At 39.2% G+C, this 25,931-nt stretch overlaps 1 protein-coding gene and 1 long non-coding RNA gene across 6 annotated transcripts in view; one reads left to right on the plus strand and one right to left on the minus strand.

Annotated features, from left to right (window-relative positions):
• Nucleotides 1–15,825, minus strand: part of DDX6 (DEAD-box helicase 6) — a 31,365-nt gene extending 15,540 nt beyond the window's left edge. Inside the window, exons 1-5 of one of the 4 annotated variants that reach the window (XM_010953447.3) lie at nucleotides 15,673–15,825; nucleotides 11,976–12,444; nucleotides 9,197–9,260; nucleotides 8,033–8,137; nucleotides 194–323 (exon numbers count right to left, since the gene is read on the minus strand). In XM_010953447.3, coding sequence (XP_010951749.1) covers nucleotides 194–323; nucleotides 8,033–8,137; nucleotides 9,197–9,260; nucleotides 11,976–12,175 — 499 coding nt within the window. In that variant the 5' untranslated portion in view covers nucleotides 12,176–12,444; nucleotides 15,673–15,825. Of the gene's footprint in view, nucleotides 1–193; nucleotides 324–8,032; nucleotides 8,138–9,196; nucleotides 9,261–11,975; nucleotides 12,445–14,918; nucleotides 15,053–15,167; nucleotides 15,317–15,672 lie in introns of those variants that run through there. The other 3 variants (XM_074357104.1, XM_074357103.1, XM_074357105.1) reach the window with 3 other exon arrangements.
• Nucleotides 15,071–16,717, plus strand: LOC141575871 (uncharacterized). Of its 2 annotated transcripts, none has more exons than XR_012503857.1 (2): nucleotides 15,071–15,219; nucleotides 15,523–16,717. It is a non-coding gene; the product is annotated as an uncharacterized LOC141575871 (long non-coding RNA). The 2 variants fall into 2 exon arrangements; XR_012503858.1 differs by having other exon boundaries at nucleotides 15,076–15,219; nucleotides 16,021–16,717.
• The last annotated feature ends 9,214 nt before the right edge of the window (nucleotides 16,718–25,931 follow it).

Raw genomic sequence — 25,931 nt, forward strand, 5'->3', positions numbered from 1 at the left:
TGTAAAAGAACCTTGAAAACTAGAAATCCCTTTTAAAAGTTGGGAATCATTTTTATGAGACAACAAGGCCAAAAGCTATGAAAAGGGTAAATACTAATTCCAGATTATTTAAATTCTGACTGAAAAAAAGATGGTAATTTCTATACAGCTTCAAGGTTTAAATCGCCATTTTTAGTTTAAACAAACAACTAACCTTGTATATTGTCCTTCTTCAGGTCTAGCCGTTCAAGTAAGGGAATGAGGTAGGCACCGCTCTTGCCTGTTCCATTTTTTGCTCTAGCTAAAATATCCCTACCAGATAAAGCAATGGGAATGCTCTCCTCCTAGAAGAGATAAGACACTGCAAATTACTTTTGAATAAAAACAGTACAGAAGCAAATTTTTCTCTAAAACACACAGGAAGTATACAAACCTTTTTGGTATTACTTTACAGTGTCTTACATTTTTATTTTACAAGAGTAAGTTGAGACCAAGTAAATCAGCAGGACCAGTCAACAATAGCAACTGACATTTACCAGAACCACTCAAAAAATACACACTAAATTGTACCCCAATGTAATAAAAACTGTATCTGTGAGTTTGTAATTTATGAGTGTGTTATGTCTAAGGAAGCTGAGCATCCACAAGAAACAAAGAGGAGGAACTTGAGCTGACACATAAATAGAACTTGAATACATAAAGGAAAAAACAAAGGGTATTTCACAATTAAAAACTGGAGGAAAATCAGTATCTTGTAGTAACCTATAATGAAAAGGAATATATGTGTGTATATGTATGACTAAAACATGCTGTACATCAGAAATTCACACAATATTGTAAACTGACTACCAGTAAAAACAAAATTGGAGGGAAAAAAACAGCACAAACAATATACAAAGGAAAGACTATAAATGCTATTTGGGGACTAGTAAACCAATTCGACCACAATGAAAAAATTGTAGCTTGGACACCATCCCTACAAAAAAACAGGGACAGGCTGAAAAAGTTTAACCTCAGGTCCTATTTGATATTTATTGTGTTACATAATGTACAATGTCTGTCTCACAGCCAACTTCTTTCCTGAGATGTGCTCAACTGGAGGCTCAAATCTACTCCAGTTATCTCAATCCATGGTCACATCACTGAGGCTGACCTCTCATTTTCGTATCTGGCTTACTTTGCCGTGCGTTTTGCAGAAGATAGTATTTATTAGGACCAATTTCCTAGACAAGAGCAAAGGATCCTCAACAATTACTAAAAATTAAAGACATATACACAGAGAAAAATGCAAAACAGGTACAAACAGGAAACAGAACATTTCTATTTCTAAAACTAAAAATTTTAATTTCTAAAACTAGAGCATTAGGAAAATAAATTAGGAAAGATATTCTTAATCACTACAGTAATTAGTTCTTTCTATGCTTGAGTTAATGACTCAAAGAAATATCTCTAGCACTTTAATACTGTTACTGGAGAAATATCTAAGTCATAAGCATCATGACTTTCATTTCCCACCATGATACTCATTCTAGAATCCCAATCACAAGGGTCAGATGGTCCATACGGTCTGAATAACATAGCTGCCATAACAACTGTGAAAATGGTCCAGTGGTAATACAGTTATCTTGTTCCTATAGCCAGCATTAAACAGTCTGCTTATTATGGTAAAGTAGGTCAAGGAAGAAAACCTTGGGTTTTGGTTCTTTGGTCTTAATCTCTTCCCTCCTTCTTTGAGCCAACTCTATTGTTGTTCTGAAGGGCCCACTACCTCTATGGGGGTTCATTCTCTTCTATGGTTTTTAAATAGACTACCTGCACACTACTCAGTTCTAGAGCAGAAAAAAATGCTGGGTCTTCCAATGACTTCCTGAGCCAGGTCCTTTAAAAGAATAAAACTTCTGAATGAAGTGAGACAGGGCAGAATTAGATTGGGGGTATCCCATTTACTATTGGGTTTACCCTTTTGATTTAAATTTGAGGCCACCAACTTCTATTCCTGTGCTCTCTTTGATAGGACTTAACGCTCTACAGAAAATGTTTAAGGATAGGGCTTTAATAAAGTAATTAAGCAAGCCAGTCTGTAAGTTAAGATGCACTGATAGTTAATGCACAACGTTAAGCAGAATAAAACGGAGTTTTAGGTACTCCAAAGAGTATTTCTATAAAGCTGTGCCTTTAGAATGGCATAGTTGTGCTACTGGGCACAGCATTCAAACCTAGAACTAAAGCCACAAATGGCTGTACCAAAGAAAGATTTGTGAGAGCAATCTATAATATATTTGGTTCCAACCTATCAGTGTAACTTCTTTTGAGAGGATATAATTTTAAATGCCTCATTTCCCATTAATCTTATAGCCAAAGTACAACTAAGTTCCGTCTCCTAAAGATTCAAATGCAGATGACACTCATCTGATCAGGAAGGCTTTTATATTGGGAAAAAAGAAATACCTGGATAAAATTAAAACTAAGTACTATAAAAGATAATAGACACATTTTAGGAAAAAAAGAAAAAGTAACAACAGGAAAACAATTAAGGAGAGAAGGGACAAAAACAGGATAAACTGTAGGAGACCAGTCACTAAGTTGAATTTTACTAGAGAATTTCTAAATTTCTTTTTGGCTCTAAAATCCCATATTTATACAGGTTCTAAAAACTGTTTTTATAGTTTGTTACACATAATAATCCTAAGAAACACATCTTGTGTTTTCATGGATTCTCAAGCAAAAAATAATGTAGAAAAAGGCAATGTGAATGATAGTCTCAGGTATCTAAAATAATACTTTATATTCATACTGTGCTTGCTATTTCAAAATATTTTGTTTATACAGGTATATCTTGGAGACACTGCAGCTTTGGTTCTCGATCACCAAAATCAAGTTAAGTCACATAAATTCTGTGGTTTCCCAGTGCATATAAAAGTAGTATTTACTGTATACTGTAGTCTTTTAAGTGTGCAGTAGCATTGTATAAAAAAACAATGTACTCGGGGGGTGGTAAGAGATAGACTGGGATTTCAAAATTGTAGAATAGATAAACAAGATTATACTGTATAGCACAGGGAAATATATACAAGATCTTATGGTAGCTCATAGAGAAAAAAATGTGACAATGAATATATATATGTTCATGTATAACTGAAAAATTGTGCTCTACACTGGAATTTGACACAACATTGTAAAATGATTATAAATCAATAAAAAATGTTAAAAAAAAAAACCACAATGTACATACCTTAATCAAAAAAACACTAACCTAAATACTAATCATCTGACAACACAGGGTTGCCACAAATCTTCAGTTTGTTAAACAAACAGAATCTGCAAAATGCAATAAAGCAAAGTGCAGTACAACTAAATAGGGCCCATTCATTACATTTGGTCCTCACAATAAAAACTCTGTGAGGGAGATCATTTCTTCTTTACAGAAAAAGCTAGATGGCAGACTGGCTAAGTGACTAGAGAGTTAATTATCTATATGCTATACCAATACTGAGAGTGCAAGTTAACAGTGAATTTTAAAATCTTAATACAAAGATGTGCAATAGGAGCCAGCAAAGGTCCAATAGGAACTAAGTCCACTGGGGTGGTGGTTTAGCTGTTGTAGAGTGGCTTAGCATGTGCAAGGTCCTGGGTTCAATCCCCGTTACCTCCATTTAAAAAAATGAAATAAAACTCTACAAATTATTAAAACAAACAAACAAACCCCAAACAACTAAGTGCTAAATGAACCAATCTCCTTTTCTGATAAAATTACTATATGGAATAAAACCCATCACATTTACTGAGCATTATTACCTAAGCATAATAGCATGAATTACTTCACTTAATCTTTACAACCCTATGGTATATACTATCATATCAATTTTATAGATCAAAGAACTGAGGCTTAGATTCATCTCAAATAATCAACTTAGAAAGGAGCGGACTTGGGATTCAACCAGAGCAGTCTGACCACAAAGCCTGTGCTCTTCAACAGTTCTCTAGACCAAGTTCACCTACAAGTTCACTTACTGGGAGAAGGAAGAGACCCCAGGACAGGACTTTGAAGGCCAGCAGGGCTTAGCTGGAGGAGCCCCACGGGACTGGGGGAAACAGACTTCATTCTCTTTGGAAACATACACAGAATCTCACATGTGCCAGGTTCAAGGGCAGAGGCAGGGATTTCACAGGAACCTGGGCCAGGCTTGCCTGCTGGTTTTGGAAGATCTCCTGGGGATGCAGGGGACGACTGCAGCTCACCCAGGGGATAAAAAAGCTGATGGCGGACATTCCAGGAGTGTTCATCTACATGAGCTTTCCTGGAGGCTGACATCTTAAGTGGATCATTAACACCAAGACCTAGCCCCACCAAACAGCCAAGTATGGAAGCCTCAGGCCAAACAACATACAGGGTGGGAACACAGCTCCACCCATTAGCAGACTTTTTAAGTCACAAACGCCTCTCCTACCTATCAGAGGTCCAGGACCAAGCTTCACCCAGCAGTGGGCAGGCCCTGACTCTTACTGCCAGGAAACCTGTATAAGCTTCTAGCCCAGCCTCATCTACCAGAGGCAGATACCAGAAATAAAACAGCAATCCCAAGCCTGTGGAAGGAATCCACAAACACTGGCTAGACTCTACACTGGGACTAGCTGGACCCTGGCCCTCGGGTGACAAGAGGAGTGTACTGCTAGGACACATAACATGTCTCCCACAGAGGGCCACCTCTCCAAGGTCGAGAAACATAACTAACCTACCTAAAAATAAAAACAGCAAGATAGACAATATGAGGCTGCAGAGGAGTATCTCCCAAACCAAGGCACAAGGTAAAATCCCAGAAGAAATAAGTAATGAGGAGATAGGCAATTTATCTAAGAAAGAGTTTAAAGTAATGATGGGGAAGATGTTCAGAGAACTCAAGAGGAGTACAGATGTACAGTTCGAAGTTTTTAGCAAAGAGATGGAAAATATAAAGAATACACAAAGTTGAAGAACAAAAATCACTGAAATGAGTAACACACTAGAAGGAACCAAAAATAGACTAAATGAGCCAGAAGAACGGATCGATGAGCTAGAAGACAGATTAGTGGAAATCACCACTGCAGAACAGAAAAAAGAAAAAAGAATGAAAAGAAATGAGGATAGTCTAAGAGAACTCTGGGACAACATGAAGCTCACTAATACTCGCATTATAGGGGTCCCTGAAAGAAAACAGAGATAGAGAAAAATTTTGGAGAGAAAATAACCAAAAACTTCTCCAACTTGGAAAGGGAACAGTCACCTAAGTCCAGGAAGTGCAGAGAGCTCCACACAGGATTAACCCAAAGAGGAACACACCAAGGCACATAGTAATCAAATTTTGACACAAATTAAGGGTAAGGAGAAAATACTAGAAAGAGAAAAGCAACAAGTAACATACAAGGGAACTCCCATAAGGTTATCAGCTGATTTTTCAGCAGAAACTCTACAGGCCAGAAGGGAGTGGCACGACATATCTAAAGCGATGAAAACGAAAAACTTACAGCCAAGAATACTCTATCCAGCAAGGCTCTCATTCAGATTTGATAAAGAAATCAAAAGCTTCACAGATAAACAAAAGCTAAAAGAATTCAGCACCACCAAAACAGTTTCACAACAAATGTTAAAGTAACTTCTGTAGTCATGAAACCATAAGAAAAGAGAACAAAAAGAAGACAGAGCAAAAAAAGACCTACAAAAGATTGCTTTGGCAGTTCAGGGTCTTTTATGGTTCCATGAAATTTTGGAATTGCTTGTTCTAGTTCTGTGAAGAATGTCTTGAGTATTTTGACAGGGGCTTCATTGGATCTGTAGACTGCTTTGGGTAGTACGGCCAATCTGATAATGTCAATTCTTCCAATCCAAGACCACAAAATATCTTTCCATTTCTTTGTATCACCTTCAATTTCCTTCATCAACATTTTACAGTTTTCAGAGCATAGGTAACCTCCTTGGTTAAGTTCATTTCTAGGTATTTTGTTGTTTTTGATGCAATGGATATGTTTATACCAGTTATAAAATTCTGGTTTTTGAAGTGGGAAAAAAAGGTGAATGAATGGCCACAAATGGCAAAATATCCTTCTTTCTTATGGGTGAGTTGTATTCCATTACATATATCTGCTGCATCTTCTTTATCCATTCATCTATTGATGTGCACTTAGGATGCTTCTGTATCTTGGTAATTATAAATAACGTTGCTGTTAATAGCAGGGTATATGTATCTTTTTGAATTAATTCTTATTTTGTGGTTGGCTTTATTCTAAATAACTATGTAATTTTAAAAAGCTAAAGCTCTAGAATGTTCTTAGAAACAATAAACAGTACATATACGTAAATTTAAAAAACTATGTACAGTATATTGTGTACATGAATTTACATGCAACATATTGTGTATGTGCAGTCAAACTCTAACAATTCTACCTAATAAAATTGAAGAATGAAAAAAAAATTAAAATAAATAAATACTGGGGGGAACAAACCGCTCAATGATGTCACAAATTTGTCCTGAGCACACAGGTTGGATTCAACAGATTCAGCTTACGTAAAGAAAACAGACACATTCTAATACTACTCCCCACTAATCAGAATCAGGGTTCCTTGGGGAAATGGCTGATTCTAAGGCTTGGGAAGGATAGGTCTACAGATAAGCTTGGCATCTCGAGATATCAAAAAGGAAGTGCTCAAGAAAAATGAAGGAGGGAAGAAAAGGTGAAGAGGTGGAGCACACAGGATTTTTAGGTCAGTGAAACTACTCTGTATGACATAATGGTGGATACATGTCATTATTCATTTGTTCAAATGCACAGAATGTAGTACATTATCTAGAATGAACTCTAATGTAAACTATGGACTTCGGGTAATAATATGTCAACAAAGGTTCATCAGTTTTAACAAATACTGCTCTTGGAGGGAATGCTGATAATGGGTTATGCTATGCATGAGTGGGGGCAAGATTTATGAAAAATCTTTATCTTTTGCTCAACTGCTGTGAACTTAAAACTGCTTTATAAAACAGTCTATCAGAGGAAAAACAATGAAAGAGGGACATTACAAAAACAAAGGAACCAGCTTGAAGGAGCTCACGCTGGCCAAATACAGGACAATTTGAGCACAAAAATACCATCTGGGGAAAAAAAAAAAGGAATTCACGAGTCCATACTGATAATATATAGATACTCAAGGAAGAGCTAAGAGAAGGCTCTTCTTTATGGGGCCAAATGTGGAAGAAGTGTTAAAGAGTTGGGAACTCATCACAATCCATCAGAGTAGATTACATCATGCAGGACAGAATGCTAAGACTAGGGTGAAATTTTGATAAAGAGTAGGGTATCTGCATTGCCTTAAAGTGCTCCCCACAGACTGATTAGTTTCAAAGTGGGGGGGGGGCAGTAACTATATAGTAAAAAAAATTAAAATACCACTTCAATAGGGTAATAAAAATTATAATTACCAATAAGGAATAGATGGACACTATACCTCCAAACGTGACTTATGCAATATTCTGGCTAAGAATGTGTAACTTGAATCATATGGAAACATAAGACAAATTCAAAATGAGGAATGTTCCATTGGAAAAAAAAAAAGGAAGGGGGTTGTATTTTTAATATGTCAATATCATAAAAGACAAAAAGAGACTAGGGAAATGCTCACTGAAGAGATGTTAACAACTATATGTAATACCTGATCCTAGAATGGGTCCTGTACAGAAGAGAAAAAAATGTTTTACGACAAAATTTGGGGACCAACTAAAAATTAGTATACAAATGACAGACGAGATAGAAATATTGCATTAAAGTTAAACTGACTGAACACAACTGTACTATGGTTATACAAGAGAATATCCCTATTCTTAGGAAATACACACTGAAATATTTAGAGATAAAGGGCCATGATTTTGTAACTTACCCTTTAAAGGTTCAGAAAAAATGTATGTGTGCATGGGTAAATGTGTCTATATACACACGAGCAATGCTGTTTCACTAAATCACCTCTACAGGTCAAAAAGTATGTAATGCTTAACTCAGAACATTATATATGATAAAAAGGAAAACATACTTGAATAGGAGATGGCTTTTCCCAGCCCATTTCAAAAATTCCCATCAGCAACTCCCGTTTCAAACAGTAATCTTCAAACTCATTTCCTTTTGTGGAGGTCACATCCTAGTCAATCAAACAACCAACAACATCAAAAGAATGAAGTATAACTGTGTTCCTTTGGTTGTTAACATGCTTAAGAAAGTGTTTAAGAAGACTAAATCTTTACCCTGTTTAATATAAATACATGCAGATTAGTTCTGTCTCAAGCTATATTTCAACTATTCCTGAAGAGTAACCATTCTCTCTTTAACACACATAAGCCATTTAAAAACTATGCTTTGGGGAAAGACCAGCCACCCTGAGGTCATTTTCCTCTAAGGACTGATGAAATACTGTTATTTCTAGGGGGGAGGGTATAGCTGAAAGTGGTTGAGCACATGCTTAGCATTCATGAGGTCCTGGGTTCAATCCCCAGTACCTCCTCTAAAAAAGTAAATAAACTTAAGTACTTCCTTCCTCCCCAAAGCAAAACAAATAAATAAACCTAATTTAAAAAGTTATTTTTATAGTAAGTATCATGCTATGAATTGCAAATCAGAAAATGTGAAATCAAACACTAGCTCCACCACTCATTGCCCATAAACATCCCAGTCTAAACCAGGGTTTCTCAAGCCCAACACTATTGACATTTGGGCCAGAAAATTCTTTGCTGTAAGGGGCTGTCCTGGAGCATCCCCTCAGCTGTGATAACCAAAAATGTCTCCAGTTATTGCTAAATGCTCCCTAGGAGATAAAAATCACCTCTGGTTAAGAATATTGGGCTAAGAGAATTAACCCCTGAAATTCAGTTTTCTCATCCACAAAATGGGGATAATACTTAGCCTGAATTTTATTGTGCTACTAGGAGCAAAAGAGAATTTTGAGAAAATACCTTGAAAACCATAAAAGAATTCCACAAATGCGATGATATACATACGGATAAACACGATATTTAATAAGATACATATTATTATTAATTCCTCCAAATAGTGAAAAATTTTGGCAATTCATTATATATGAACTATACAATTTCAACCACTTAAACTTACTTAAGAGTAAACACATATTGCCTATTATTAAGTAACTACTTCACTTTTTGAGTTTCTACATCACTTTTCCACTTGAACTTTACAACCAACTTACCGAAGTTTTGATTCTTAGATCCTTTGGAGGGAGTTTTAAAGTCTTTTTCCAGTCATCACCAGGTCTAGAGAGAATACAGTAAAACTGAATCATCAGAGTTCACAGCAACACTATTCTAAAATAACAAAGATAATTCATCTAAATTACAATTTCTAAAAAAAGCACATTAAGTTTAATATATTGCCATTCACTTAACATAATTAACAGACAAACTACTTTAGAAAAACTGCTCTTCTTACAAAGAACAACAATCTGGGGAGAATTTTTAAAAATCAAGACTAGAAGGGAATAAGGTATCCATTCTCTTAAGAGAAGCAGTGTTGTACACAGTGCAACTGTTATCAAAACTGGTAACCCATCTGTTTTGTTTGACCTATATACTGTGTTTTAATTTAAATTAGTCGCCAACACTGGAAAAATTAGATTTGATTTAAAAGTCCAGATTCTGGCTTCTTGAAAAACTGGAAGCTTTAGCAACACTGGTTCCAAATTTCTGCATGACAACAGTTTGACAGAGCTTAATAACTGAGTTTAAAATCAAGCAGCTGGTGCCTGTAAGTAGGGCAAATACCCTCTCATTTGGCAGTCCTCTATAGCATCCGAGTTTGTAACTTCTGGTGCCTAGTTAAAACCAAGGACTCTATATAAAGTTTCCAACTTGGAGATCAAGGCCTGACTCTTCTAGTTCTGTGACCCTGCACCATTTTCTTTTCTAAATCTCCATTAAATCAATTTATATAAAGCACTCAGCACAGTGCCTAGCAAAATAAGAACTATTAGCTGTTAACAAACATCTCTCAATCTTTTTTACTGGGGATGCTTAAAACCATGAAAAAGAATAAAGAAAACATAGTAAGAATTTTTCTTTTTGGTCAGGTAAAAACATCAAATAATGTTAATACCCAAAGCATCTAACAAAAAAGATCGAAAAAGTAGACAATGGTTTGAAAAACTGTAGTCTTTAACTTTTCACTTACAGTAACTCTTATGTAATTAGAGCTCCCTCTCAATCTCAATAGTCCTGATTTAAAAAGACAAGTATGTATTTTATTTACTTAAAGCAAGGTCCCACATAACCCAAGATACTCCAACAACATGCTATCAATCCAAGAGCACTAAAGCCTTTCACCCTAGCCTATACTACACCAAAGTTTCTAAGGAAAAATGTCAGTTGAACATCCTAGGAGGCCAGCTTGCCACATTACCAAATTCCATAGTGGATAAAAATGCAGAAGATACAACGCAAAATATACCCACAGAAAACAATCTTAGGAGGTTAAAAAAAAAAAACTTTTAATGAGAAAATAAGTGACAGAGACAGGCTTTTACAAGAGCTCTGACACAGATGATGGGATCTATAAGTCTTTATAAAAAAGAGATGACACAAACTGAGATTTAAAGATTCACAGAACTGAAATCATTAATTCCAGGAAAAGAAAAAAAAAGAAAAAAGAAAAGAAAAAAAGGAAGCAATATCCACTATTATCTCAAATCAGAATTTAAGTAGAAAATATCCTCAAAATGAAATGACACGGCTTTGTTTTTATCAAGGATTAAAAATAGCCTAAATGTTGCTAGCTTATTCATAGTTTGTCAAGACAAACTGCAATTTAGAAAATGGTCTTGATTCCTATATTAAAGCATTCATCTTAAAACTAGAATATGCATTAACACAAATTCTCCCAGTAACCAAACCATTTTTGTTGGAAATTAATTCTTATAGGTCAATAGTGAACCACATAGCAGTAACCATCTATAGGACATTCTAGCAGCTAATAAAGGCTATTTTTCTTTAGTAAGTGCTTTTTTAATAAAAAATTTTTTAACTGAAGTACAGTCGGTTTACAATGTTGTGTTAATTTCTGTACAGTATAGTGACTGTTAACAAGTAAGTGCTTCTTAAGCATGGAAAATATCTAGGCTGGAATAAAACACAAACTTTAGTTCCTTGAAAGAGTTTTTTCATCTTATGAAGATTTCTAGAGCTTAAATCAAACTTACATGGCTAGATTCTTAACAACAAAGCCAAATCTCAAATGGCTCAAGATTCTTTAATGTTAATTTTCTATTAATTGGTTCTTTAGAGTGATAGTTACAATTCAAATACTTGAAAGTGTACACTTAAAGATGTCAGCCTATAAACTTTCAAACCTAAAAGAAAAAACGATTCTGTAGTAAGACTGAGGCTCCTAAGTTTTTAAGAGTTTCATAGGGGCTTGGAACTACTCAAGAGATTTGTTTCCAGAGTTCAAATTCCTAAGTTCCCTATGATATAAACTGCTTGTTATTTTGTGTATGTAAAAGGAGGAGAAAGCTTATTTTAAAAAAAAGACAGAAAAGCAAAGTTCTATAAACTTAAAAAAAGTTATAGATACACTTTTTGAGTGAGTATCAGAAGGCTCGGCAAGTCTTTAAATTTAACCCTGAAATTGGCTTTAACTGCCATTCAAACTAAGATACAGTTTTAACAATAGGGAAAAGCCACACTAGCAAAAACAGGATGAATCTGAGCTAAATGTGAAAGTCAGAAATGTTTCCAAAAATAGTGTATACAAAATTAATATATATCATCTGTGCCTATGTTACTTAATAAACCTAAGTTAATTATGACAAATACATTGTTGTAATCCAAGTACCTACCAGCCATAAACAAAACTGTCTGCCCTCTATTTGCAATCAAAATGGTTAAACAAAGTATACACAAAGTGGTCAACAACAAAGTAACAAAGTAAATCTCCTTGGTCCCCTAAGTGTGTTTATTATTTATTCTAACACTTACTTAATAGTGGTGGTCATACTCTGTGCTTGCTGCTGAGTGCCATTATTGATTGTGTTGGTGTTTTTCAGCTGGTTCATCTGTTGCTGTGTCTGTGTGCCCCCTCCTCCGGGGCCACCACTGGGCTTCACAGGGCCCCTCAGCTGACCATTTTGACTGGACAGACCCATTATAACAGGGTTCTCTGTTCTGGCCGTGCTCATGCTGTATTAATTGTAAAGACGTCTCTTTCAAACTTCAAAACTTTTGAAAGTCAGTAGAGAAACTGTAATAACAGTTTATTAGGCTCTCCGAAACGAAGAGATAAATATAAGTCTTGCTCAATATATGAGTCCTTTATTGCAATGCAGGCAAGCACCTGTAAGTCTCTGAACGGTAAGCAGCAGTAACTTGCTCTCATGCACCGAAACAACTCTTTTTAAAAAGCCCTCTAACAAGGTTGAGTTATATATCTGAATTCGCTCACTTCAATCTGAAACAAAGAAAAAAGTTAATTAGCAAACAGTACAGTTAGAGAAAAAAATTTTTGTTTCCCTTTTAAGAATTCCTTTAGAAGCATTCTCTTAAGTTTAGGAATTAAGAATATAGCTAAACTTAGGCCAAATCACTCACTAGGCTAAGAAAGACAAAAAGATGAACTACCTCAAAAAACAAACCTGCGCTGAGACCAACCTCAAACAATTTATACTGTCTGTTCAAAGAAACCCAGAGAAGATCAGGTAGGAAGATGCTGTGATTAAATTAGCATTAGTTGTCAAATGGCCATCTCTTCCCTTCAGTTTCCTCCCTGAAGAATTCTCTAAGTCCCCACCACCTCCAAAAGTCAATGATTCATTATACTCAACTGCACTACAACTCAATGAATTATCACACAATTAATGTAAATCTACATATGAACAAAGCAAGATAATTCATTATTTTCCATTTCTGACAGCAGCTGAGAATCCTTGAAGAGTTGAGCTTTTGACTTTATTTCAGAAAAAAATTCTGTATCCTTAAGAATTTCAACTACAGAACTTGAACTGTATAAAGAAAAATGCATTTTCTTTTTTCCCTTTACATTTTTGGCCTTTAAAATAAGTCAAGCAAGGGCTATAGATGTCTACATGTCACAGTCTTTTGCTTATAAAACAGCCAGGAAAAACTTTAGCTACCTTAATTAAATTTGAACACTAAAAAAACTGCTACGTTTTTCAATAACACTTTTCAAAACACCCCAGCTTGGAATAGGTATTTTTTTTAAGTTACAAAAATGCAAAAAGGAAACTGCCTGTGTTAAAAATAATCTGTGAAAGGCTGGAGACACTAGTAATTTTAATCAAACTTTTCAGGGAACCCAGAGTACTAATTAATAGTTATTTTTAAAATTTAAAAAATTATTCCCCAAATAATTTTAAAATGTATTAAATAAAAACTTAATTTAAAGGCCAGAAAATAAAGGCCTACTCTGTTCGGCTTGTTAACTCCTTTACATTTCTTACCAAAAACACACTTAGTATTATTTCTGCCAAACATCAAGGCTTCTTGCTCAAACAACAAAAATCTTTAAAAATATTCTTTATGTCTTTTCTTAAACTGAACATAAAGTTGCTCACAAGCAAATCCTGATTATCACATACACAAAGCTGTACATTTCGAAGTCTCCCAGAAGCTGAGTGACCTCTGAAAGCAGAGGGTGTTTAACAGCCACTTCAGTTCGAGGTAGTAAGTGGTTTCCTGTATTGACAGGTTTATATTATGATCAGCAGTATCACCTACTTCACACCAGAATACTGACTTACTTGTTTGCAAAGCGCTAAGAGGATGAAGAGGGCAACCTCTAAAGATTAATGATATCATTACTGTCCATAATGCACATAAGGTCTTATATCTCCCTAGATCCAAAATGTGACTGTGATAACAGCTCCCCTCTTAATTAAGCTGAAACCCGCAGTGCAGCTTTATGTCGCAGGAAAGGAAATAGTCCTCCTACACCTTTCCAATTTAGATTTGTAAGTTATACTTCTACATTTTCAAAATACGAACAAAACATAGACTAGCTGGGAGGAGCTTCTAGCCGCGTTAATTACAGCACTTCCCAGACTGTAGTTAGCAATTGACAGTTTCACACCCAAAACAGTTTCGTCATCTCCAAAAAGACCTTTTGTTTGCAAATGCAGCGCAGTATCTCTAAGCCTCGTCTGCAAGTTGGAGTGACTGTTCTATTTTGAAGGGACAAGGGGACTGGGGAAGAGAAAGGGGAGTGAGCGATAAAGGAAAGAAACAAGCCAATAATTTCAGCCCCGGAATTGTCGGGCAGTCATTTCTTGTTTACCTCACCCTCTAACACACACACACAACCCCCCCGCCCCCCCCCCCCACTTCAAGTCAGCTCCCTGGACCCATGAACACAAAAGGGCTGGGGCCCTGCAGTCGTATCTGCGCAACAAGAGCAGGGAACCAGCTCCGCGGTAAGGAAACAATAGGGAGTCCCCCCAAAGGCCCGAAAGTGAAACCCTAAGTCAAAAGTCTTTCCTCCAAGACTTGGGGGCTCCGTAATCACCTCCTTGTTACTGACCTGCAAGGCCTTATTCCGATCAAGCAGCCGGTTCTTTTACGAACCGAGCCCTCCGATACTGCATATCCCTGCCGCCCCCTATAGGGCCGCCTCGTACCCCATAACCTCCACCTTCCCCCTAAGTCCTTGCGGTCCCCTACGGTCCCACCTTCCCTCGTCTTCTACCAAACTCCTCCGAGGACTTCGCCCGCTCCTCCTCGGAACCCCGCCGCGCACGACACGGCTCTAGCCTGCTCCTCCCGGGCGTCCCCACCCCACACAGCTGCCGCCCGCCTTCCTCCTCAGGGCCCGGCCAGGCCTCAGGCCTCCGCCTCAGAGCTCCCCCCACGCCGGCCAGGGGGCTTCACGCAGCCCCGGCGGCACCGCCGACATCCACCCCCTCAACTCACTCCACTCCCAGCGGCTCGGGCCCGAGTCCTACCACCGAGGCCACTCTTGCTCAGCACCCTCGGTCCTTTATTGTTGACTCGAAGCTCCCAAAATGGCGGCGGCTCCTTCCTCCTCGGAAACCTCCGCCCGCCCCCAACCCGAGCCCTCGCTTCGGCAGCCTCCCGCCCCCGCCCCGCCCCCGCCCCGTTCCGGGGGCTGCTGGGCCCGCCAGCCCGCGCCCGGCCTCTCCCCGGGCCGCCCAGCCCTACCTCCGCCGCTGCCCGCTCTCATGGCGCCGCCGAAGCCGCCGCCCGGGCTGAGGTAACTCGGCTCTCCCGCCCCCTCCCTCGTCCGCTGCCCCCTCCCCTCTCGCGCTCCCCGCATGGCGGCCGCCGCGGCTCCTCCTCCGCGCAAGATGGCGAGAGCGCAGCCGCCGCAGCTGCGCCCGCCGCCGCGTCTGGCTTCTCCCGCTTCGCGGCAGGAGAAATCAGAGCCGAAGTACCTCCTTGAAGAGAAAATGGAGGGTCGTGCTCTCCCCCGATCGGGGGCCAAGTTGAGGGAAATTTGAAGGGGAAATATACAGGTCCTTTTCTGAAGGGAAGAAAAGAGCTGTTTTTTCCACAGCTGAGGAGAAACGATGGGAGAATGGTGGCTAGAAGAGTCCCCCCAAAGTGGAAATGGGGGCATAGGACCCGAGGAGGAGCTAACTCCTGATCAAGGACGCGTTCCGAAAACGGCCTCTCCGGGCTGCGGCTCGGGGATGGGAGAGCTGACCTGACGTCTCCTGCGGGCCGGGAAGGCTGCTGCAGGACCAGAGGGGCCGCGTCCGAGCCCCTCCGGGACGCGCCTCCATCCAGGAACGCACGGAACTAGTGGTCCGGGGGCGCCGACGCGCGCCCGGGTGTGGGGACCGGAAGGGGGGCCGACCGGGTCGGGTGCAGAGGGGAGAACCCCAGGGACCACGCGGGGCGGGGGACAGGGGGCGCTGTGCCGGGGCGGGCGAGGCTGTAATGTAGGGGAGGATCCGGCACCGGGTAGGGGTGTGACCCGGGCCGGAACCCGGAGAATGAGCCTCGGGGAGGGGAGTGGGAGACTGAGGCAGCTATCCTCCTCCTCTCTCAGCCCCAAAGGACAGTCTTCGAAAAGAGGGAACCGGGGAGGCCGAGCGTCCACCGAAGAAAGGGAACCCTGCTGAGTAGTCAGTTATCATGGGAAATGAGGAACCAGAAGACCGAGGGTAATTCTTTCCCCAGTTTGACTCTCATCAGAGATACTTATGTATTTGTTCGCATAGATACTTTTCATATCCCAGTGTCGCCGTTTATCCCTAGGAGGAATGCAGTCTTGTTCCAGGTAAAACAAACTGGAAGCTAAGTTAGCTAGACCAAGGGAAAATAAAAACCTGGGTCTCGCCCACCTGAGAGACAGTATACAGGGTAATGACCGGACCATATGTTGACAACATAAAGCCGACTCAACCTCTGCTGCCACCAGCCCGGAAAGCCAAACCACAACCTCCGCAGTGATCAGCTTAGAAAATGGGTAGGACTCTGCTAACGACTGCCCCCTTCCCGAATTTTTGCCCGTGTTACCAACTCGGGGCCAATCAGAGAAAGCCAAATATATTCCCCAAACCAATCACATAAGTGGCCCCGCTTCGACTTAGCCCGCCTCCACCTTCATTTTGACAACCTCCAATCAGAGCATACCCTCGAGCCTCCCCCTCCCCCCCCTTTTTTTTAAACTACCGGCCTGTAAGTCTCTACCAAACTAAGGGAAGGTTGCTTTCTCCGTTTCCGTGAATAAATAGTAGCCTGTTCTCAGTTGATGGTCTTTATTTCTATACAGCCAAGGAAAAGTGGTGGAGAAGTGTGAAAAGACTGTTCTTGAGATTAAAAAAAAACAAAACAAAACAAAACATTCCCTTAGATTTTTTTAAAAAATTCTAAATTCGTAACATGTGGTCTCCCACCCAGATTTTAAAACACCCACTCATCTACGGGAATAACCAGCATCTTGTACTCATCCTGGACAGAGAATGGCTAAGAGGTTCCTTAATAAAATGGCGAAGTATGAAGCCTCACTGACTTTCCAAGTAGCAGCAATGTGAAAGGGAGGAGGGCAAGAAGTGAGTAGTCGGGAGAGGAGCCTAGGGATTTAAAACAGGCCACAGCCTGGTCGGGTCTCTTTCCCTAGGCCACTCAAGAAATGAGACCAGTCAAAGGAAAAGGGTTTGTGTTCACAAATTAACTGTTAACTTCAAAAGGAGCCTGGTTGAGGTCATGACAAAAACCAAAAGTGAGAAGGCAACCAAAAGTGGAATATGAAATAGCTGCCCATTCTCACCTAGGAATCCTGCCAGGACTAAAACCTTTAAAGATTCTGTATAATGTTTTTATAAGATAATCAGGTATCCTTCCAACTTAGTTATTTATCTCAGCCCTTTTCAGTTTTCTGGTGAGAAGTATGAATGGTATAGAATTAAACCATGAACCTTTGGATCTTTCCTCGATTCAGTTTTAGTGGTTGATAAATCCAGTTCCAGTATCTCAATATCTTTTTTTCTCCCTAGTTCCAACAGATTAGCAAGAATGATAGAAAATATAACACTTTAGAAATATGGATGAATTATCTGATAATGCACACAGTATCCTTATATTTATAAAATGTACATTTAAAAATATTACATAAATCCAAACCTTGGGCCTTACTGAGTGTAATAGTTGGGGTGATCTGTGGTAAATATGCCTCCTAGAGGGTGTGCTGTCCTCAGTGAGGTCACCTAATAATTGTAGTAAAGTGTTTCCCGACAGGTACAGGTCATTTTCATTTTGTTTTTAGTCACTCTCACTTCCCCCCACCCTACCTTTTTTGAACTATGAAGCTGTTAGCTAAAGTATTAAGTCTAGATTGTTGGCTGGCTCCTAGAGAATCTGTCTGTAGGAAAGCTATCTTAAAAAAGATAAAGATTCAGAAACAGAATCAGTATCTTATTTAAAACACAACGGGATTCTGTGTGTGTGTGTGTTTGTGTGTGTGTGTGTGTGTGTGTGTGAGAGAGAGAGAGAGAGAAAATGAGATGTGACTAAAAAATGCTACTTGGAATTCCATCACATTAATGGGTCCTCCCAGCAAATATTGTTTGCTAGTCTCACATCCTATCCTTGGTTATTTACCTAAAAATAACTAGAAGCAAAACAACAACATCAACAACAACAACAGGTTAATTTACAATTGATTTCAACTTCAATTTATAATATTTAGAATCTAGAATTCCATGCAATTTGAACCTGGAATATATACATCTGTGATACTATCTTAAAAACCCTAATGTTTTCAACATGCTAAAATGGATTTCACACTTTTTAAACTTTCTATGTTTTTTTTTTTTTTCAGGAAACATAATAGCTTTTTTTCCTTAACTCAAACTACAAGCAAATGTGTTCATTACCTAGAAGAAAAAAGATTCACTCACAACATATCCTCAATAAAATGATTATATCACACCTGGCTAAGCTTTATAGTATAACATTTTTCCTCTTTCATGATTTGCAGTCTAATAGTCTGATTTTCCAAAAGAGGTTTCAACAGGTAAAATTCTTTTTCAGATGTGCTCAAGCAACATCCGGTAATCACTAACCAAGACTGACGGCTAAAGAGTCCAAGGAGCCAAGTCCCATTTTCTTTGGACTTCAAAGCTGGTAAAAGTTGCTTCTTCAGTTTGTCCTCCTGAAGAAAATGAAGCAGCAACAGCCTCCTGAGGGCTTAGCAAAGATATCCTCAGAGAGGTGCATGTACTGTACTGAAGTTACTGCATGCTAAGCAGGTGTCTTTAATCACTGAGAGACCATACCAAGCACATTTTGTTGGAATAAATGTTTCTCTTCCAGAGTAAATTTAAGTTGAGAAATAGGAAAGCAGTATTACAAACAAGGAGGGAAGTGAGTGGGTTAAACACATTTTCCCCAAACTACCAGGTTTGGTTTGCAGAATTGTATTATATTCTCTTTGACAGCTCAGCTCAACTCACCAGTTGTCCTTTGGCCTTATCAGGTCCCAGCAATGTTGCTGTTTTTTTTTTTTTTTTAATTTATTTAAATAAACTGAATTTTTTGAGTGGGCAATTTATTTTATTTATTTACTTATCTATTTTTGGTGAAGGTATCAGGGATTGAACCCAGGACCTCACCGCATGCATGCTAAGCATGTGCTCTACCACTTGAGCGATACCTTCCCCTCCAGAAATGTTTATGTTCTGGTCATCACTCAGAGAATTCTAACTATTCCTTTTGTCTCTTTAGTTTTCCTTAAATTACAGTGCACCAGCAATTTAAACTTACTTATTCATTTGAAAATGAAGCTGGCTAGACACTGAAATCTGAACACTAGTTCTTTAAGTATAAATTTCATTTAGTCTACTCAGATTAAGAAAGAACTGACTCTGTCCCCATCTATAATGCCTTGGTGCTCTTGGGTACTTTCTGTGTTAGGATCCCGGCGGTTGCTGACAGGTGACGTTGATACGGGTCCCTAGCAATCCTGTGGAATTGTCATGGTGTTGGTATGTGCACAGGACCTTGTAACAAGATTATGTTTCTGAATAACCTTCTCTGCAGGGGTAATGACAATGGTGACAAAGTGCCCAGCCCTGATTTTGTGCCACACTAGTCAATTTGCAGAGCCTTCTATTGATCCTTGAAAATTGAAATGTGATCTTAGGTATGAGCCTGTGAGGGTAGCTTATAGCTAATGAGTGGGCTGTCTCTTCAGTCCTGAGTGCCATGGTTGGGTTAAGTAACATCTGTGGCTACCAGGACAAGACAGGGAACAAAGGAAGAAAAAATTGTTTCAGTGCAGAGATCTCAGTGACCTTCCCAGCACATTATCTGCTTGGTGAATTTTAAAGATTACGCTTTATCATGTCAACCACCTCCTAAATAACCTTTAGTGGCTCCCAGTTCCTTTTTACCTCATGGACTCTACATTCCATTGACAGATTGGTTCTGTCAGTGTGCCTAGCGGATCTGATTTCCTACTCTTCCTCCAATACATTTGTTGCTCTGATCTCCTGATAGGACCCATTCTGTCACCTTCCATTGTTTCCCTCAGGAACCCTCTCATCTCCTTTCCCTTGGGCCAATCTCAAGCCCGTTCAAAACCCAGCAGATTCCCACAAGTTCCTACCCTCCCTCCTTCCCACTTCGTTGCTCCTGCCCAACCAGAGCTCAGGTTCTAGAGTCAGTCAGATCTGGGTTCAAATCCCAGTTCTGCCACTTACTAACTCCATAAACTTGAGAACCTTTCTTAACTTCTGAGTTTCAGTTTCCCCATTTATAAAATGGGGATAACAGGACCTAAAGCTATGTGAGAATAAATGAGACTTTGTGTAAATCACTTATTTTCATAGTTGGTAAATAGCATTCAAAAAATTACTTGGTGTTGCTATTATTATTTTATCAATTTTTCTGGGTTGTTTTTTTTTGTTTGTTTGTTTTTCTGTCAGAGTAGAGCCTGTGGTAGGCTCTAATTCTTTTCCTCAGCCTCTATTGCCTCTTCTTCAGCTTAGTGCCTTACCTACCTCAGTAAACAATTTCACAGCTTCTCCAGGAATGTTGATGCTGGAGAGAGCCCTGTAACCAGGCTGATTGGCTCAACAGTGAAGTCTTGCTCCCACACCTCAGCTGAGCCCTTTCTGAGCCACTGCAAGCCTCTTCCTGGTGCTTCTCAATCATGGCTGGTCATCAGCCTCAACACAACCACTTTTGAAAACCCCATTGCCTGGGCCCCATCCCAGAGGAATAAAATGAGAATCCTTGGGGCTGGGGGGCCTGGGGCGGCGTGCAGCATAATTTTTTGTTTTAAGGCTCCCAAGAAGATCCTAATGTGCCACCAAAGGTGGGAACCACTGTTCTTAAAGAACAGTTATTTCCCACAGCAGCATTCTGTATCTTTTCTTTTATCTGTAAGCCCACCTTTAAATCAAAGTTGTTCCATAGAAGCTTCACCAACTTTCCGCCTCTCTGGACAGACTTCCTGTCTCAGAGGATGAAGTGGCACACCTCCTATCTAAGGCTACCCTCACCCTTACCTCTATCCCTTTTTAAATAAAATATTCCATCGATAACCCCCTTTCCCATACACTTTTAATATCTTCCTCTCTGCTGGTTCTTCCCCTTAACCCTAACCTGGATTCCTGCCCATATTTTTTCTCCATTCTGAACAACAAACAAAAATAATGTTCCCTCACTCCCGTTAACCTGCTGAGTGAGAAAGGAGGGAGGAACCAGCATTTACTGGAGGGCCTCCTAGGGACCGGCACTATGCTAGGTGACATCCAGTTGCAAAAACATGGTATCTTTTAGAAGGAGGGGGGAAGTAAAAACTATGCATATCGCTGAGATCTGACTTTGGAATAATAAGAACTAGGCTTGAATTCCTAAGCTATTTAACCTACATAAACCTGTTTTCTCATCTGTAAAATCAAGATGATACATCTGCCTTTGCGGTGATTGTGAGAAGAATAAACGATAAATACATGTGAAATGCTTAAAATAGGGCCTGACTGCAAGCCTCAATAAACAACAGCTATTTTTATAGGGGGCAATCTAGGCAGCTAAAGATTTCGATGCTAAAGGTGGGGTATCTAAAAATATAATTGCTATCAAATTTTTAGTTAAATCTTGTTTCAAGTGTAAATGACAAGCTGTAATTCTTTACTTGTTCATTCACTCAACCACTTATTTGTTTATTCATTTATTTACCAGTCATTCATTTATTCTATGCCAGATACACAATAAATGCTCATTTAAATGTTGTTGAATAAGGGTTGGGGTGGAGGAAAGAAATAGGTGAAGGAGATTAAGAGGTACAAACTTCTGGTTGCAAAATTAATGAGTCATGGATATGAAATGTACAGTGTGGGGATCACAGTCAATAACTATGTAATATCTTTGTATGGTGACATATCATAACTAGACTTATCGTGATGATCATTTTGAAACATATAGACACATCAAATCACTATGTCATAACAGGAACTAACATAGTGCTGTAAGTCAACTGTACTTTAAAAACAAACAAACAAACTCATAGGAAAAGCGATCAGATTTGTGGCTACCAGAAACGGTGAGGGGTGGGGTAGGTGGAGGGGGTTGGGGGAGAGGGATTTGGATGAAGGCAGAGAGGAGGTACAAATTTCAGTCATAAGCTTAACAGTACTAGGGATGTAATGTACACCATGATAAATATAACTAACAGGGCTGTATGTTATATTTGAAAGTTGTTAAGGAGTAAATCCTAAGAGTTCTCATCACAAGAAAAAAACTTTTTTCTAGTTCTTTAATTTTATACCTATATAAGATGATGAATATTCACTAAACTTATTGTGATAATCATTTCATGATGTATGTAAGTCAAATGATTATTCTGTATCCTTAAATTCATGCAGTGCTGTTTGTCAATTATATTTCAATAAAACAGGAGGAAAAAATATAAAGTGTACAATTTTTAAAATGTTATCAAATGGATAATACAGTAATAAGTATCTTGGGGAGAAATTAAGACATTTGGAGATACGTTCTTAATGATATCTCTGGATGAGCATAAGATGCCCTGTGACTAAGGTCAGGACATCATGCTAGATGTTAAAGGTACAAATCCAGCTGCCTTACCTGTGGAGAATATATAGTATTGCTTCAAACCTTCTAACCTATTACCTACCCACAGCAGATAACTTTTTCCTACTTTATGGGAAAAATCAAGGTCCTAGAGCTCAGTGATCTTCAATTTCCCTTTTATACCTCTTGACTCATCTTCCACAGAACCTAAGCTTACCTCCTTTGCTGACATCCTTTTCCTCCAGTATCACCCACAGAGTGAAGTACTGCTACCTCGGCGGCACCATTGTGAAAATTTCTATTACTGTGCAAAGCCCTTGATCAAGTTAATCAGAATTAACTTGATTGTAGGTTTGCCTTCCACAAGGACTGGGTCTGTCTATGTCTTCTTCTTCGTATGTCCAACACCTTGCATATGGCCTGGCCTTTAGTAAGTGCTCAGTAGATGTTTATTGAATGGACTCTTGAATCAACTGCACCTTCCCTTTAGTCTCCTTTTCAAAAATAACCCTTCCACAAAAAAAAAAAAAAAAAAAAGAAAAAAGACAGATTATCTAAATTTCTGTTTCCTTATCCTAGATCTTTCCCTCATTTCTCATGTCCAATCCATCACCAAGTCCTGTGAGTTCAGCCTCTAAAATATTTCCTGAATCTGCCCACTCCTTAATACTCCATTGTCTCCGCCCTCATCCATACAGAACTGTCTTTCATTGGCCTGTTTACTGCTGTTGGGTGCTAACTTGGGCTCCCTACTCATTCCTTCTTATCTTAACCCAATCTATTTTCCACACAGCCTTAGTGATATTTTTTAACATAAATGAGAACATCAGTACCCTGCATGGTCAATAGCTTCCCAGGATGCTGAGAATTTTCTCCCAATTCCCTGCCCTGGTCTGCAAGGACCTGCATGATCTGAGTCCTGCCTATGCCTCCCACTTCAGCTCATGCTACTCTCCTAGTAGCTCACAGTGGCCGCTTGGAAGTTCTTAGATCAGCTAAACTCTTTCCCACCTCAAGACCTTTGTACCATTTCCTCCACCTGAAGCACGTTTTCAAGCAAATTTCATTCCTTAAAAACTCTCCCGCCCCTACACACGTTCTGTCCTCTATCACAGAATCTTGTATATTTTCTTCATAATTCTCATCACAGATCTAATTATTTTATTTCTTCATGACTTGTTTATTGTTTGTCGTCCCTATTAGAATGTAAGCTTCTGGAGAGCAGGGACGATGTATATTGTGTTCCCCTTCGTATCCCAGGTTCCAATAGTATCCCTAAAGCAAAGAATATACCAAACAAACATTTGCAAGTGACGACGTGAATGAGTACCCTCACCATCTTTAATTGCAAACTATCTAGCTCTTCTGAGTCCTTCCTTTTAACTTGCAAATAGGTAAAAGACTCTCTAGACTAAAGCCTTACCCTAGACTTTCTCTTCCCCTTGCAGCTGCCACTCTGTTCCTTCTTCCCTTACATTAATTATCAAAGCGTAGATTGTCTGTCTAGACTTCATCAATTTCCACTATATGGATGGAACAGCTCTCGCTAGTACCATGAATGACCTCTTTATTGTTAAATCCGCAGACATGTGCTCCAGTTCTCAGCCTACTTGACCTTTCTTCAGCCACACTTCCTCAATTTTGTTCTGCAGAACTCTAGTCCCCTGAGTTGCTCTGGTGAAAAAGTGTGTTCATGTTCCTTCTATTAGACACTTCTGTAGTACCCTGTGCTTCAACTCCGGAGCATTTAGCTCAATTGCAATTATTTTGTTTAATTAATATCTGACTTTCCAGAGAAATGCATGTTCTTGAGGGCAGGAAGCCTTATCTGTTTTGTTACGGATTAGCCCCATAATTGTAGCACATAGAAAGATGTTTAATATTTGTTGAACTGAATGGACGAATGAGTGAATGAATAAGTTTCCCTCTGGGAAATTCATGATATAAATATATTAGATGTAAAACCCTACACAAAAGAAATTTGTTCAAATTTGTTTAGTGAAGGATTTTCCAAATTCAATTGCCCACAGATCCCCATGTTCTCTCACACTCCCAGTAGAATGCTGCCAGACATCCCGGGGGAGTTTATAAAACACACATTAGAATGTGTTACTCTCCAGTGTTTAATATTGTTCAGTACTATTTCTCCATATTTTCTTTCCTGAGCTTCACTTCTCCTTGCTCTCTTTCTTCTTTTAAAGATATCTCACCCATCATGAGGTCAGCAGGCAGTAGTGTATCAATAACCACCAAATTGCATAATCCCCAGGCTTGTGTCCCCATTTAATGACTCTTTACATCTCTTCTGGCTGTCTCATTAGCCCTCCATTCTGACCATGTCTGAACCTCCCAAACCCCCCTGCCCTTCTTGTATTGTATATCTTGCTTAATGGTATCACCAGCCATCTAAGCTAGGGGTCTTAACCTTCATTTCTTACCCTCTGAATTAATTTGATCAACTTGATTTCAGAAATTGTTTTCAACTTAGCTCGTTTGTCTATACCCACTGCCATTATCTTGATGTACACATTTGTTATCTATTGCCTGCATTGTTGCAATAGTCTTCAAGTCTACTTTTAGAACTGGCTTCTTAAAACAAATTTTTCCAAATCACTCCCCAGCTTGAAGACTCTGCTGCTTCCAAATTTCCATAGGGTAAAATCCAAGCTTCATTGGTTGGCAAACAAGGTGCCTTCTCTCAACCTCTCCAAACTTAGCTCCTATCTCCCCTCTCTCTTAACATCCCCTCTTCATCCCTCTTTCATGCCTCACCTATACAGAAATTCAGTTCAGTTTAATAAACATTAACCATATACCCACTGTGTGTCAGGCATGATATTTGACTCTGGGGGAGCAAATATGAATGAAAACAGATGACCTCAAGGAATTTACACTCTAATAGTAGCAATAATAGATATATTAACAAAATAACATAATGATGTATTCTATAATAAAAACATGTACTAAGCTTTAAAATAAGAAAATATAGGAGGAGAGTATAGCTCAAGTGGTAGAGTGCATGCTTAGCCCACACAGGGTCCTGGGTTCGATCCCTAGTACCTGCTCTAAAAATAAATAAATAAATAAATAAATAAACCCAATTACCTTCCCCACAAAAGTTTTTTTAAAAAATGTATTAAGCCTGAAAGGAGAACTGAGGAGGGAGTAACTAATTCTGCAAGAGGGTAGAGATGCCGTGTTTCAGGGAAGTTTTCAAGATGAAACTCTGAGCAGGATTTTGAAGGTTGAGTAGGAAGTGATCAGGTGGACCACGAATTGAAGAGTATTACTGGTGGAGTCAACAACAGATTGACTAGGATGGGAAGTGGGATCCCATCAGTAGCTTAGGTGTGTATGTGTGTGTTGGGGAGATAAGTGGCAATAGCTGAGGCTGGAGAGCCCATCAGGAGTCACTCT

This window comes from Camelus bactrianus, chromosome 33 (genome assembly GCF_048773025.1).
Source record: "Camelus bactrianus isolate YW-2024 breed Bactrian camel chromosome 33, ASM4877302v1, whole genome shotgun sequence".
In the NCBI taxonomy this organism is placed as follows: domain Eukaryota; kingdom Metazoa; phylum Chordata; class Mammalia; order Artiodactyla; family Camelidae; genus Camelus; species Camelus bactrianus.